The sequence below is a fragment of the Beta vulgaris genome, chromosome 4 (genome assembly GCF_026745355.1).
Source record: "Beta vulgaris subsp. vulgaris cultivar EL10 chromosome 4, EL10.2, whole genome shotgun sequence".
NCBI lineage: Eukaryota > Viridiplantae > Streptophyta > Magnoliopsida > Caryophyllales > Amaranthaceae > Beta > Beta vulgaris.
In genome coordinates this window covers 2,939,297-2,955,148 of record NC_079205.1, presented here as the reverse complement: position 1 = coordinate 2,955,148, position 15,852 = coordinate 2,939,297, and the positions used below count along the sequence as shown (strand labels likewise).

The 15,852-nt window shown below is 36.0% G+C and overlaps 4 protein-coding genes and 1 long non-coding RNA gene across 8 annotated transcripts in view; all 5 read left to right on the top strand.

Moving 5' to 3' along the window:
- Positions 1 to 4,722, top strand: part of LOC104891708 (uncharacterized) — a 32,458-nt gene extending 27,736 nt beyond the window's left edge. For all 3 annotated transcript variants that reach the window (XR_007273139.1, XR_007273138.1, XR_007273137.1), the window contains one exon: positions 4,539 to 4,722. This is a non-coding gene — a long non-coding RNA (uncharacterized LOC104891708). The remainder of the gene's footprint in view (positions 1 to 4,538) is intronic.
- On the top strand, positions 714 to 3,910 carry LOC125491592 (uncharacterized). 2 transcript variants are annotated; one of them, XM_057393842.1, is made up of 2 exons: positions 714 to 2,110; positions 3,211 to 3,910. In XM_057393842.1, exons 1-2 carry the CDS (start codon positions 2,102 to 2,104, stop codon positions 3,673 to 3,675), a joined length of 474 nt encoding a protein of 157 aa, XP_057249825.1. In that variant the 5' UTR covers positions 714 to 2,101; the 3' UTR covers positions 3,676 to 3,910. The 2 variants fall into 2 exon arrangements, with proteins under 2 accessions (XP_057249825.1, XP_048498511.1); XM_048642554.2 differs by having other exon boundaries at positions 3,049 to 3,910.
- Positions 4,723 to 7,994: 3,272 nt separating the features above from the next.
- On the top strand, positions 7,995 to 8,774 carry LOC125491575 (uncharacterized). The gene has a single exon (XM_048641694.1). It carries the CDS (start codon positions 7,995 to 7,997, stop codon positions 8,772 to 8,774), a length of 780 nt encoding a protein of 259 aa, XP_048497651.1.
- A 1,632-nt stretch (positions 8,775 to 10,406) lies between these two features.
- Positions 10,407 to 11,186, top strand: LOC104891925 (hypothetical protein). The gene has a single exon (XM_010677712.2). It carries the CDS (start codon positions 10,407 to 10,409, stop codon positions 11,184 to 11,186), a length of 780 nt encoding a protein of 259 aa, XP_010676014.2.
- A 3,627-nt stretch (positions 11,187 to 14,813) lies between these two features.
- LOC125496264 (uncharacterized) lies at positions 14,814 to 15,593 on the top strand. Its single transcript, XM_048641692.1, has one exon. The coding sequence runs from the start codon at positions 14,814 to 14,816 to the stop codon at positions 15,591 to 15,593; it is 780 nt and encodes a 259-aa protein (XP_048497649.1).
- The last annotated feature ends 259 nt before the right edge of the window (positions 15,594 to 15,852 follow it).

Sequence of the window (15,852 nt, the reverse complement as noted above, 5' to 3'; positions counted from 1 at the left end):
ATATCACTCCCCTTATCAATAACCTTCAATATTCACTCGAACATGAAGGGAAGCTTGGTTGGGACTTGGGGAGAGCATTAAAACACACATGCCAAAAGAAAACCTCAGTGCGTAGAAGAACACCACGTGAATAATTTTTTTGTTCCACACAGTATGAGCTCCATTCGTACTCGCAACAACTTCATTACAATGGTAAGCATCAAAAATCAAATCATATGCTGATTTTCTGAATACCCACCACTGCATCACATTGTTTAGCACCAAAATTCAAATAATATGCTTACTGTTATAACGAATGCAATAAAAAAAAGAAATTAATGAACAATTGGCACAAGGATTTAACTTGGTTCACTAACAATGTGTTAGGTTTTTAGCTACGCCCACACAGAGAACTGAATTGTTATTAGGTTTAGGAGAGAGAGTACAGATACATAATATGGAGGCAGAAGTTAATTACTGGGTTTATATATAGTACCCTATTAATCAACCTAAACTGATGGGCAATCCGAAGATAAAACAAACTCGATAACTAAACAATATACACTGAAAAGCTTTGGGGGCAACGCCTCCACGCCCCCACCACGTTGTTTCACCCCTGGACCCCGACTTGCTGACGAGTCAGTGAGACGCCGTGCTTGGTTAATCTTGGCGCCAGATAATCTATTCAAGGCATAGTTCAACACTGACTTTAGAGAATACTCAAGCCATTTTTTTATGGTCCCACCAATCCACATGCTATGAACTGATATTTTAGGGTAAGGGTAATTTAGGTATTATCTTAATGAGTAGCTTAGGAAATAAGCTAGGTAGTTTTGTTAAGAAAATTACTCTATATATAGGGTTAATTAGAGAGAAGAAGGTATGTTGAAGATTATTGACAATATTAGGGAGCTTTTAAGAGTTCATTTGGGAGTGTGTCAAGTCACTCGAATACTTGGCAATCTATCCTTTATTACTGTAATTTTCAGTTTATCAATCAAATCTTCATCTTCTTCCTCAATTTATGCATTTATTGGTATCTAAGCTATGTTAGTTCATAGCACCACATCCACGAAAAGGCGAGGACTCACGCACAAACCTAAATTTGGTAGAGAAAATCGCACGTGTGGTATAGACTAGTTCACATATAGAAGAATAAGCAGGAGAATAACCAACATATAATCTTGTGTTATTCCAGTGGGGTATTATATGGTGTGCGAATGGTAGTTCATGATGGGTGTAAGGATTGGATAAGCAGAGGCAGGCACCTCCATCATAAGGATTATTGTCTTACCTACTAAGAATGTTGAGAAGAAATACTCTTCTTTTAACCAAATGCCTAAACAAGGAGTCTAAAGCCTCATAAGGAACTTGAATTTCAGACTTTAGTCTCATTATGTGGCTCCTCATGTTCTCTACTTGTAGCATATCTACACCATATTTGCTCGTAAGGTAGATAACTGAATCAAAGAATGGCATCGACAGCATTAAATTCACTGCTTGTCGTCATAGCTCATAACTTCCTTGTCACCATCCTGGTGCATTAATTTGTTTACCAGAGACCATTTACTTTTCTGCGATTCCACCTTTGTACCTCCAATGGAGGACAACACAGACTTGAAGATATCAAGGGTTACCAGCTTTACATCTTCTAACATGCTTTCAAAGGTGTGTCCTTTTTGCATGATCGGTCTCGGTCACGGTCTTCAAGCACTATTTGGAAATCTTCTTGGCACTTTTTTGGGTGTTTAGATATTGAGCAACTTCACTTGTAACGTTAAGTTCATCGCTGTGGCTTCTTCGTAGCACTGATTGCATGTCCTATAGGCGTTCCTTTGATTTACCAATACATCCCTTGATGTGCTCCAATATCGAGAAGCCTTAGGGATCCATCTAAGACCACCTTGACCCATTTGGAGTGTAGATTTTCGGATATGGCTTGTTGATTAAGCGGAAGGTGAAGCAACTCATCTACAGAGAAATACAAACTTCAAGGTTGGCGAGTTTTTGGGTCGGTGATGAACAGGTAGAGGGAGGCAGGCAGGCAGCTTGAGAAGACTTCAATCTGCATAGTGTTGATCAAACTTATTGCCGGATGAGTTATTGATGGGAAACTCGATCAATGGGTGAGGTAAGAAGCCACTTTCAGTTCTGATCTGAGTTTAGTTTGTCAAAGAATAGGCAGATAAGTTCAAGATACAAGCTAAGTCTTGGTCTGATGACTTTGCTCTTTCTTCCTTGTCTGTTTATATATACAAGTCATTAGATAAACAGAAGGAATCTTATAATAAGTAAGAGATAACACGATTGCATTTTTCTATCAAGCTCTTCCACGGATATTGTCTCTCCCAACCCAACTGGGCAACCAATAACAACACTAGTGATGTTATATGCTGCTTCCTGTATATCTGTCATGATCCTAATTAAGCGCTGCACACGAGTGTGATTACACCATCTATCAGTAGGCTTAACTAACAAATCAATTTATGATTTTCGAATGGCAAAAATAAAACAGCATATTTTGAGGATCATGATACAATATTCTGTATTAAAATTTAAGATCACCACATGATTTTCACTGCAATACGGCGATACAGGAAACACAGTAGCTGTCAAGTTGGGTGTTAAAAAACACTGAACAAACATTTGAATGGTTTTCACCAAAAAAAAAAAAGAAAGCATTTGAAAGGATTAGTTTTTTCTAATAAGCCAACATCATGTAGTTAATTATAGTATTAGTTGTTATAGAACATAATATTCTTCATATTTTTTCCTCAATTTGTATACAGTAGGAATGTCAAATTTGAGTTGGCAAGTTGGGTAAGAAGAGACAATGTCGTGCAAGCCCAGGGAAGACCATGTTATCTTCATTTAGTCTAAGATTCCTTCTGTTTTTTGTTAGTTTTGTATATATAGAGGCAGAGAAAGATGAGAAAGTCATCAAACCAAAACCTGTTGTATCTTACACTTCTTTGCCTTTAGACAAACTAAAAGAAAAACTTTAAAATGGCATCTTACCACACTCGTTCTTACAGTTTCCCCTCAAACTCTCACCCAATTGTTGATCAGTTGGATGAAAGTTTGTGCAGATTGAGGTCATCTCAAGCTGCCTCTACTTCATCAGTAACCAACAAACTTACCGACCTTAAAGATTTATACAAGTGCGTTGAGGAGTTTCTTCAACTGCCTCTTAATCAGAAAAACGTATCTCAAACTGAATGCGTTGAGCAGGTGTTGGATGGATCTCTAAGACTTCTCGACATTTGTAGCACATCAAGGGATGTTTTGGTACAGTCAAGGGAACGCCTCCAAGACATTCAATCAGTGCTAAGAAGAAGGTGTAGTGGTGAACTTAATATTACCAATGAAGTCGCTGAATACATTAAAACACGAAAAACATCCAAGAAGATCATCAAGAAGTGCTTGAAAGACATCAAGGAAGTCGACAACACTAACGAGGCCAATGTCCTTAATGAAGTGCAAGCGATGACAGTCGAAGTTTTCAAGTCAATGCTATCCTACATTGGTGGATCACAAAAAAGTAGTTGGTCTTTCTCAAAACTCATCAGCCAGAAATCTGAGAAGGAAACAACAACATCCATCAGTGAATTTGATGCAGTTGATGCTACTTTGGAGTTGATCTGTCATAAAAAGACAGCAAATGTAGATATGTCACAATTGGTCAAATTGGAGTAAGAAATTCAAGAAATTGATGAAGTCTTAGAATGCTTATTTAGGCATTTGGTTAAGACTAGATCAACTCTTCTTAATGTCCTTAGTAACTAGAACGTACAAAAGTTAACTATTGTACAAAATTTTGATCTGTAAATGAAAGTTAATATACAAATGGATACACAATTTTCTTTAATTTGTGTTCTTCAAGTTTATATTTTAATTTATGCATGATTCACTAAACATAGCAGCAATTTATTACCCCTAAAAAAATGCGAAATTACCCCCCCCCCCTCCTAAAAAACCAGCAAGTTTATTTTATTTCTTTTGATATACTTTGTTTTTTTACCATCCAGTTCTGTTTTTTTATTTAATATATATTGTTGAATTTTTGTGTGTCTTAAATAGTATTAAAATGGTATAAGGGATAAGATCATTATTTTTCATTAAGAGAGGTTGAATGAAAGGTGATTATCAAAATGAGTCCATGTGAAGGTATGGGTTGAAGCGCTCTTGAATTCATAGCTGATTAGTTGTTAATATTCCATTTGTCTATAGGAGCTCTAGCAAGCATGATATTATACGATTTGGTTCCTACCTTTCCTTCTAATTTAATTCAATTTGTTCAAATATATAAAGTTTGCATTAACTGGTCATTTAGCTTAATCGTGTCATTTCCACGCGTGTTTAGCGCTTGTATAGGATCATGATGGTCTTCAGGGAGCAGCATTTAACAATGAACATTGGACTAGTATTATACTATAGTATAGTATGAAATAATCAATGATCTGGGCATAATTAATGTTATAAATAGCTGGAAGTGGGATTGGAAGAGATGTTATATGTTAACTTATCTTAATTATACTTTGATTATTTGATATATACAGATTTCGAAAGAAGAGCAAAATCATTACAACAGCATAACCAAGACTTTGCATATATCATCTGCAGCGCAGTGCTTGGCTACCTTGTTGGATCATTTTGCGAACAATTTACAGCACACCCAAGACTTGCATATCAAGGTGACTCGTGCAAATCTATTAATTAGCATAAACAGCATGCAGAGCTAAGGTACTTATCAAAATTTCACCTTTTTCGAGATTTAATGATCAAAGTAAGAGGATATACTTGAAATTTAAACTTTGCCCAGGTCAGTTCTAGTAAGATTTTCAGGGAGATGGTACCTAAGAGTAAGGCTTAAAAGTAATCTCCATTATTTTCCTTTGCGTCTTGGTCTCGCTATAATCTAACAACAGACACAAACCTTAAATGTTTTTCCCAAAGGAAAGTCCTAGATGACAGAACTAAGCTTTAAACATGCAGGGAATCAGAATCCCAAATTTTCCAATCTTCAACCCATGACAAACAATGTGCAAGCTCATGGGCCACATTATTCCCTTAACTTCTTTCAGAAAACAAAGAATTAGACTGAATCTTACAGACCATAGCATAGATATCATTTATCAGCAAGAATCAGTTGTGAGGAGCTTAGACCTTCCTTCCTAGACAAATACTATTAATGACCACTTGACAGTCACTTTTGATGGTTGTGGAACGAAACCCTGCATCCACAGAAAAAGTCATCCCTCACCTGATAGTCTTAGTGTCCGTTTATGTCACTCAGCAGCCAGCCAACTGAACTGAAGCACAAAAACAGCACAAGCCATCTTCCCCCCATGGCCCCATGCCACAACACTGAAACTAGTGCTCACATCTCCCAGCTGTCCCGTATAAACATTGAGCTAAATAAAACCAGCAGGTGAGGGGTTACCAACTGTGCTGACAATACTTGCTCGAGCAGACCCCTGCAACTCACCCAGCAGCATCAAGCCGAGCAGCTCCCCAATATATGAGATGGACTCCACAGCCTCGTCTTTCTCTGACTCAGAAAGCCAGCCATTATTGTTACCCCAGATGACCCAACACGAGGGCGAAAATTCAGCTACAACACCTTCATATATATTCACCAAGCATCTCTCAGCCTACTCCATAGAATTAGGGCCACTAAACTCCGCAACTCTTGCTAGACTACTCAACTCTCACAGTCTCAAGCAAAAGGTCACTCCTCAATATCATGGAGCACATATTCCTCTACATAACAACAAATATCACTCCCCTTATCAATAGCCTTCATACGAACATGAAAGCAAGCTTGGATGGGACTTGGGAGGGCATTAGAACACGCACGCCAAAAGAAATTTTCAGAGCGTAGAGGAACATCACGTGAATTAAAAGTTTTGTTCCACACAGTATGAGCTCCATTGGTACTGGCAGCAGCTTCATCACATTAGTGAGCACCAAAAATCAAATCATATGCTGACTTACAGAATACCCACCACTACATCACATTAGTTAGCACCAAAAATCAAATCATATGCCAACTTTACAGCAGAATACTCACCCATTGTCTCATGGTCCCAGCAGTCCACATCCATAAAAAGGTGAGGACTCACACACAAACCTAAATTTGGTAGAGAGAAAATCGCGCATGTGTGTTATAGAGTAGTTGTCAGTTTGTCACATATTGAAAAATAAGCAGGAGAATGACCAGCATATAATCTAGTGTTATTCCCCATGTTGGGTATTATAGGGTGTGCAGATGGTAGTTCATGATGGGTGTAAGGATTGCAAAAGCAGATGCAGGCCTCCTTCATTGTATGATGGAGGTGCCTGCTTCTATCGAGGCAAATTGCAGCAAGTTGGATACTACCCTTGAAGATCTCACTCCTAGGCTAGAAGTGTCCACTCCGCTTAAGGCAACAAAGTGCCTGCTCCCTTGTCTAGGCGCTGTTGCATGCAGATTTATGATTCTTCTTCGAGTTATGATTGTATTTGTGCCCTAGTAAAAAGCTTGCAGAGCCGTTTATGCTCATTTTTTTCAAATTAAGATAGAGAAATCTTAAGAGGGATCTTGCACTCCATCGTTGAACATCTTGATTTCTAATACAAGATTGATTTTTCAACCCTGTTCACGGGTTTTCACGTTAAATAATCGGGTCCTTTTCTTATTGTTTTTTTTTGTGCTTAATATGGTTGTTCATTATGCTCTATTAGATGGGATAGTCAATAGGACTTAAAAGCTGTATCAAGAACGGGTATCAAGAGCTAGGTTGAATTGTTGACTAGAAGAGGACTTACAAGTGATCAAGAGCTAGGTTGAATGGTTGAGTAGTTTTAGAAGCATTTGACACTAGAATTGCCAAGAGCAAGATTGATAAATATAATGCAAACTATTTTACCTTTTCAAAGATGTAAGTTCAAAACTACTTGTGCCAAAAAAATTCTTTATCAACCACTCAGAGAATAAGAAACCTGATGACATGAAAAAGGAGGGAAGGGGTTGGATAGACAAGCACTTGGAGTACGATTGTCCAACTAACACGGAGTATGGACTTCAATGTCAAGGATGTGGAGACAACGGCGGGTCTGATGAAAAACCATTGGTAATAAACAAGAGATATCTGATGTGTCGTTGTTTTGATTTAGAGAAGAGTGAGGCGATGTGGAGACAACGGCGGGTCTGATGAAAAACCATTGGTAATAAACAAGAGATATCTGATGTGTCGTTGTTTTGATTTAGAGAAGAGTGAGGCGATGTTCTGCTTCTGAATAGATTATGAATTTCAGAATTTCATTCAACACTTGGCCAATTGATATGGGTAGCTGTTACTTCTGATGATGAAGGGAAAGCCGAGTCTAACATAGCTAAAAATAAAGCTAGTTAATTTGAAGAATGAACTCCTTTCATCTTATAGTCAGTTCTTTATTGCAGGATAAAGGAAAATGTTCACGAATTCTTGAAACAGTATAGCTTTTGTGGTTTACTTTAGGCCAACAAATATTAATATACCATGGAACCTACCAAAACATAGTGTCATTTTCACTCGTGCACAGCGGTTAGAAAGGATCATGATGAACATACAGGGTGCAGAAGTATATATGATGTACAGTAGAAGCATAGCATATAATCTCATGAAATGAGTTAAGTATTGATTAAGCCAGCATCATGTCACTATTGTAATGGTTGTTGCATAGCACAATATTTTTCATATTTTTCTCTTTGATTGATATATTATATGAACAAAGAATGTGATGATCAACTGATAAATTAGTTGGCGAGTTGGGTAGGAAGAGACAGTTTGTAGCAGGCCCAAGAAAGACCTTCATATTATATATGAAACCATGTTATCTCTCATTTAATTAAAGATTCCTTATGTCTTCTCTTAATTTGGTATATATAGAGGTTGGGAAGGATGGTAGAAGTCATCAAACCAAAACTTCTTCTATCTTACAGTTCTCTGCCCTTTGAACAAACTAAAAGAGAAAAAGAAAGAAAACATAAAATGGCAGCTCACCACACTCGTTCTTGTAGTTTTCCCTCCAACTCTCACCCAATTGTTACTCAATTGGATGAAAGTTTGTGCAGATTGAGGTCATCTCAAGCGGCCTCTACTTCATCAGTGACCAACAAACTTAACGACCTTAAAGATTTATACAAGTGCGTTGATGAGTTTCTTCAACTGCCTCTTAATCAGAAAAACGTATCTCAAACTCAATGGGTTGAGGAGGTCTTGGATGGATCTCTAAGGCTTCTCGACATTTGTAGCACATCAAGGGATGTCTTGGCACAATCAAAAGAACGCATCCAAGACATTCAATCAGTACTACGAAGGAGGTGTAGCGGTGAACTTAACATTACCAGTGAAGTCGCCGAATACCTAAAAACCCGAAAAACATCCAAGAAGATGATGAAGAAGTGCTTGAAAGATATTAAGGAAGTCGACAACACTCAAGAAGCCAACGTCCTTACAGATGTGCAAGCGATGACAGTTGACGTGATCAAGTCGATGTTATCCTACATCGTTGGATCACAAAAAAATAGTTGGTCTTTCTCCAAACTTGTCGGCCAAAAAGCTGAGAAGGAAACATCAGCATCCACCAGTGAATTCGATGTAGTTGATGCTACTTTGGAGGTGTTCTGTCACAAAAAGAAAGCAAATGTTGATATGTCACAATTGATGAAATTGGAGTCAGAAGTTCAGGAAATTGATGAAGTCTTTGAATGCTTATTTAGGCATTTGGTTAAGACTAGATCAACTCTTCTTAATGTCCTTAGTAACTAGAACGTACAAAAGTTCACTATTGTACAAAATTTTTGATCTGTAAATGAAAGTTAATATACAAATGGATACACAATTTTGAATTTTCTCTAATTTCCCTTGTTCAAGTTCATATTTCAATTATGCATGATTAACTAAGCTTAAGCAAATTTCTTTTATATATACTTTATCTTTTATCGAGTTCTCTGTTTCGATATATTAAATTATGGGATTTTCCTTTTTGTTCATAAGTAATAACATAATGGTATAATAAAATAAAATGAAGTAATTTCCATTTAAGAGTAAGCTTAAATGAAAGGTAATTATCAAAATGACTCCATGTGAAACTATGCGTTGAACCTCTCTTGAATTCATTGCTGATGAGTTGTTAAGGATTCCATATGTCTACAGGTACTATAACAAGCATCTGCATGATATTACATAATATTGTCTCCTACATTTAATTCTAATTTAGTTCAATTTGATCAAATAATAATGCATACATTAATTGATCGATTAGCTTAATCGCGTCATTTCCACTCGTATTTAGCGCTTGTATTGGATCATGATTAACTTGCAGGGAACAGTATATAACAATGAATATTTGATTAGTTATACATATGATATTTCAGCATTCTCTTAATGAATCTGAGCATGGTTCATGTTATAATTAGCTGGCAAGTCGGATAGCAAGAGACATTATATTATACATGAAGCATAACCCATGGAAGACCTTAATATAAAATCACCAATCATATCATCTCTTACTTATTCCCTATATCTTGTGTTATACTGTGATGCATAAACAGATTCTGAAATAAGAACATAATCACCATACCAGGACTTGTGAAACTTCTTCTGCGCGGTACTTGCCTACCTTATTAAATCATGTTAGCAATTTGTCTGTTTCATAGCTAAGGTAATGATCAAAATACTAATGTCACCGGTGTTGATCGTTAGATTAGCTGTGCTTAATCTTCTGTAAGCTGGCCGATTTAATTTGGGTTGTTAGCACTCTTATTATCTTAACTTCATCCTGCTAAATTTCTGGTTTCTGCCTATACGGCTGTACCTATAATATGCATGATGAGAAGGCAATTTTCAAAGAAAAATGTCCATAAATCTATGAAACCATAAAGCTTTTGTGGTTTACTATTAGCCAACAAGTTCATATATATCATACCACTCGTGCATAGCGGTCAGTAAGGATCAAGATCAGCATACAGGGTGCAGAATTTAGAATAACATAATGTGTAGTAGAAGCATAGCATATGATCTCATGAAAGGAGCTAATACAATATATATAAGTAATAATTAACCCAACATCATGTCACTATTATAATGGTGGTTGTCTAACACAAGATTCTTAATCTTTTTATCTTTGATTGATATATTATATGAGCATATGATGTGATCATGAACTGATATATTAGTTGGCAAGTTGGGTAGGAAGAGACAATGTGTAACAAGCTCAACAAAGACCTTCATATTATATATGAAACCATGTTATCTCTCATTTAATTAAAGATTCCTTATGTCTTCTCTTACTTTGGTATATATAGAGGCAAAGAAGGATGGTAGAAGTCATCAAACCAAAACTTCTTCTAGCTTACAGCTCTCTGCCTTTGAACAAACTAAAAGAAAAAATTTCTTAAAATGGCAGCTTACCACACCCGTTCTAACAGTTTCCCCTCAAAATCTCACCCAGTTTCTGATCAATTAGATGAAAGTTTGTGCAGATTGAGGTCATCTCAAGCTGCCTCTACCTCAACAGTAACCAACAAACTTACCGACCTTAAGGATTTATACAAGTGCGTTGATGAGTTTCTTCAACTGCCTCTTAATCAAAAAAACGTATCTCAAACTCAATGCGTTGAGCAGGTGTTGGATGGATCTCTAAGACTTCTCGACATTTGTAGCACATCAAGGGATGTTTTGGTACAGTCAAGGGAACGCCTCCAAGACATTCAATCAGTGCTAAGAAGAAGGTGTAGCGGTGAACTTAACATTACCAATGAAGTCGCTGAATACCTTAAAACACGAAAAACATCCAAGAAGATCATCAAGAAGTGCTTGAAAGACATCAAGGAAGTCGATAACAATAACGAGGCCAATGTCCTTAATGAAGTGCAAGCGATGACTGTCGAAGTTTTCAAGTCAATGCTATCCTACATTGGTGGATCACAAAAAAGTAGTTGGTCTTTCTCAAAACTCATAAGCCAGAAATCTGAGAAGGAAACAACAACATCCATCAGTGAATTTGATGCAGTTGATGCTACTTTGGAGTTGATCTGTCATAAAAAGACAACAAATGTTGATATGTCACAATTAGTCAAATTAGAGTCAGAAATTCAAGAAATTGATGAAATCTTAGAATGCTTATTTAGGCATTTAGTTAAGACTAGATCAACTCTTCTCAATATCCTTAGCAACTAGAATGTACAAAAGTTTCACTATTGTACAAAATTTTGATCTGTAAATGAAAGTAAATATACAATGGATACACAATTTTCTCTAATTTGCGTTCTCCAATTTATTTTATCCAGTTCATATCTTCATATTAGAGGTGATCATGGGCCAGGCCGCGGCAAAACAAAATTTGCCCATTGGTCGGGCCGGGCCGGGCCTGAATTCGGGCCGAATTGAGACTTAAACATCAATTTTATGAAGTTCATATATGCATGATGACTAATTAGGCTTAAACATCAATTTTATTCTATGTATTTCAATAATATATACTTTATTAAGCTTTCTTAGATGTCACAATATAAATTTCTGTTAAGGCTTACACAGTACTGCAACTTGTTTAGTATTTTAAGCTTTCTTGTCCCTTGAATTCAAAATTTATAGGTACCTTCATTAGTCCTGCAGTTTGGTTATGCTAATTCAATTATTTGCACGAGTGGCATTGAATGGTTGATGATTATTGAAACAAATTTAAAACAGACAAGTAGCCAGCATGATCCATGAAGGTACCTTAGCACTATGTTAAAGGACATTCATTGAACACATGCCCTTAACTTCATTTTTCAGAATTTGAAAATGGAACCATATCTTTATGTAGATTCATTCTGGTCAAAGTCCACCCAGACACATGCTTAGATCAATTGGTAAGAGAGTTGTTCTAGCTTAACCAGAGGTCTCGGGTTCGAGCCTTGGGAACGCAGCAGAGTGTGTTGGGAGAGTTTTCCCTCCCAATTGGGGCCTGACCCGGCTCAAATCCGAATTAGTCGGGATCCAAAAATGAATTTCGAAAACCGGATATGGTTCACCAAAAAAAAAGTCCACCCAGACATGCCCTTATGATGTAGAAAATTTACCCGGTTTCGGAGAAAATACAGATTATATTACTACAGTCATTGATGATAATGGAGTAAATTCTTCTACAACAGCAAAAAATATAGCAAAGGGAAAATGGAGTTTATATTGGGAAACAAAAAACAACTGTTCACTAATTTTGTCTTAGACTTTCAAGTCCTGAGATGTGTAGCCATAGTTGGATCATGGCTGGTTAAGAACTCAACTAGTTATATATAAGATCATGAACAAATTATATGTAAGGTAAGATCTACTGTTTCATTAATGTAATTGAGTGTATAAATTCTATTCACAAAAAAAAAAAAAAAAGTTAACCAAAAAAAAAATTGTACAATTTTTTTTTTTGTCCTAGTTAGTTAGAATAATGAAAAGAGTTGCTCTAGTCTTAACCAAATGTCTGAACAAGGAGTCTAAGGCTCTGTTTGGAGAAGCATTTCAGGTAACTTAAATGATAAGGTGCTACAATTTTAAGTCACCTTATATGATTAGTGGTGTTTGGTGGAGGAACTTAAATAAAATTTAAGTCCAAAATTTGACTGAAATTGAGTTAGAGTAAAATATAGCGTTTGAGATCAAGCGCTGACATTTTTTTTTTTTTATCTTTTTAATCCTAAAAAGATAATTTTTTTTTTCTTTTTAAGCCTAAAAAAATATTTCAGCTACAGTCATAAATAATTTTATCAAATCGGTTATGCAATCAGCTAGCTTAACAGTTTCAGCTACTACCTAATCAGTTTCAGCCACCTTATCAGTTTCAACTCCATTTCAACCAGTGTTGCCAAACATAACCTAAAGCTTCGTCAAGAACTTGAATTTCGGACTCGGGTTTTATCATTTGGCTCCTCATACTCTCTACTTGTAAGTTGTAACATATCTACATTTTGGTTCTTTAGGTGGATAACTAAGTCAAGAGTAGCATCAGTAACATCAGATTCACTACTTGCTGCCATTGCTTCTCTGTCACTAACCTGGTGCATTAACTTGTTTACTAAAGACCATTTACTTTTCCGTGATTCTACCTTTGTTCCTCCGATGCAGGACAACAAATACTCCAAGATATTAAGAGTTACTGCGTCTACATCCTTCAACATGCTCTCAATGGTATTGTTCTTGTTTGTTCGCTATGTTTCCTTCATTTCTTGATAGAGTTCCTGGCACTTTTACTGTCTACAGATGTTTAGATATTGAGCAGTTTCATAGGTAATGTTAAGTTTACCACTACACCTTCTTAGAACTGATTGTATGTCTTGAAGGCGTTCCTTTGATTGTACTAAGAAATCCCTCGACATGCTACATATGTCGAGAAGCCTTAAGGATCCATCCAAGACCTCTTGAACCCATTTTGAATGTACATTTTGAGACACAACTTGTTGATTAAGCGGTAGTGGAAGCAACTCATCCACATAACAATACAAATCTATAAAGTCACTGAGTTTTTGGGTTACTGAGCAAGGATGAGGTAGAGGCAGCTTGAGAAGACCATAATCTGCATAACTGTTCATCAAACTGATTGTCAAAGGACCAACTCAACCAAAAGCTTAAGCTAATAGTTGGAGTCCCAGGAATAGTTTAATACTCTATCACTGATCAACAATCAGGTGAGCTTTTGATCGGAAACTCAAGGAACAGCCGAACAGGTAAGACGCCATTTTTAGTTTTGATATTAGCTTAGCTTGTTAAAGAAAAGGCAGTAATGACTTTGATCTTCCTTCCAAGTCAGTTTATATATGAAAGTAAGAGAAGACATCTATATCTTATAATAAGCAAGAACATGATTTTATGTTTCTATTAAGTCTTTCCATGGTTATTTTCAACTATTAACAACTCGAATGATGTTATATGCTGCTCCCTATATGTTTGTCATGATCCTAAGTAAGCGCTGCACACGAGTCGAATATTACACCATATATCAGTAGGCTTAACTAACAAATCAATTTATGATTTTGTATTGAAAATTAAAGCTCACCATATGAATTTCAACTGAAATAAGGAGATACAAGAAGTGAAGAAACACATTAGCTGTTAAGTTGGGTGTTAAAAAACACAGAATAAACAATTTGTAAGGAGTTAACATTATTTAAGTAATGAGCCAACATCACGTAATTAACTATTGTATAAGTTGTTATAGAACAGAATATTTCTACATATAATCTCTTCAATTGTATACAATATGAACGAAAAAATTGGATCACTGACTAATTAATTAGTTGGCAAGTTAGCTAAGAAGAGACAATGAGGAAGAACCCCAAGGAAGACCATGTTATCTTCAGCGGTCTAAACTTTGGGTGATAATTTTTAAAAGGTCTGAACTATTGATTAACCTGTGTAGGTCCCAACTTTAGGGGGTCTTAACTTTTAGCGGGCCTCGACAACTTAAAACTGAAGATTTTTTTTAAAATCTCACCTAGTTTTTACATCCCTCCTTCAATTAACCCTTCTGATGTGACCCAAGTTTTACAAGTGATAATCTATTAAGCCTGTTTTAAGTCACTAAGGCCCGCTAAAAGTTAAGACCCCTTAAAGTTGGGACCTACACAGGTTAATCAATAGTTCAGACCTTTTAAAAATTATCACCCAAAGTTCAGACTTCTATTGTCAATTTTTCCTTTATTTTAAGATTCCTTCTGTTTTTTGTTAGTCTTGTATATATATAGAGAGGTTGAGAAAAGTGAGAAAGTCATCAAAACAGAACTTCTTGTATCTTATAGCTTTTTGCCTTTAAACAAACTAAACGAAAACCTTAAAATGGCAGCTTACCACACCCGTTCTAACAGTTTCCCCTCAAAATCTCACCCAGTTTATGATCAATTGGATGAAAGTTTGTGCAGATTGAGGTCATCTCAAGCTGCCTCTACTTCATCAGTAACCAACAAACTTACCGACCTTAAAGATTTATACAAGTGCGTTGATGAGTTTCTTCAACTGCCTCTTAATCAGAAAAATGTATCTCAAACTCAATGCGTTGAGCAGGTGTTGGATGGATCTCTAAGACTTCTCGACATTTGTAGCACATCAAGGGATGTTTTGGTACAATCAAGGGAATGCCTCCAAGACATTCAATCAGTGCTAAGAAGAAGGTGTAGCGGTGAACTTAACATTACCAATGAAGTCGGTGAATACCTTAAAACACGAAAAACATCCAAGAAGATCATCAAGAAGTGCTTGAAAGACATCAAGGAAGTCGACAACACTAACGAGGCCAATGTCCTTAATGAAGTGCAAGCGATAACAGTCGAAGTTTTCAAGTCAATGCTATCCTACATTGGTGGATCACAAAAAAGTAGTTGGTCTTTCTCAAAACTCATCAGCCAGAAATCTGAGAAGGAAACAACAACACCCATCAGTGAATTTGATGCAGTTGATGCTACTTTGGAGTTGATCTGTCATAAAAAGACAGCAAATGTTGATATGTCACAATTAGTCAAATTTGAATTAGAAATTAAAGAAATTGATGAAGTCTTAGAATGCTTATTTAGGCATTTAGTTAAGACTAGATCAACTCTTCTCAATATCCTTAGCAACTAGAATGTACAAAAGTTCACTATTGTACAAAAATTTGATCTGTAGATGAAAGTAAATATACAATGGATACACAATTTTCTCTAATTTCCATTCTCCAATTTATTTTATCAAGTTCATATCTTCATATATGCATGATCACTAATTAGGCTTAAACATCAATTTTATTTTATGTATTTCAATAATACTTAATTTTTCATCAAATTTTCTATTTCTTTAATATAAATTTATGGGGTTTTTTTTTTTTTTGGTTTAAGAAATAACA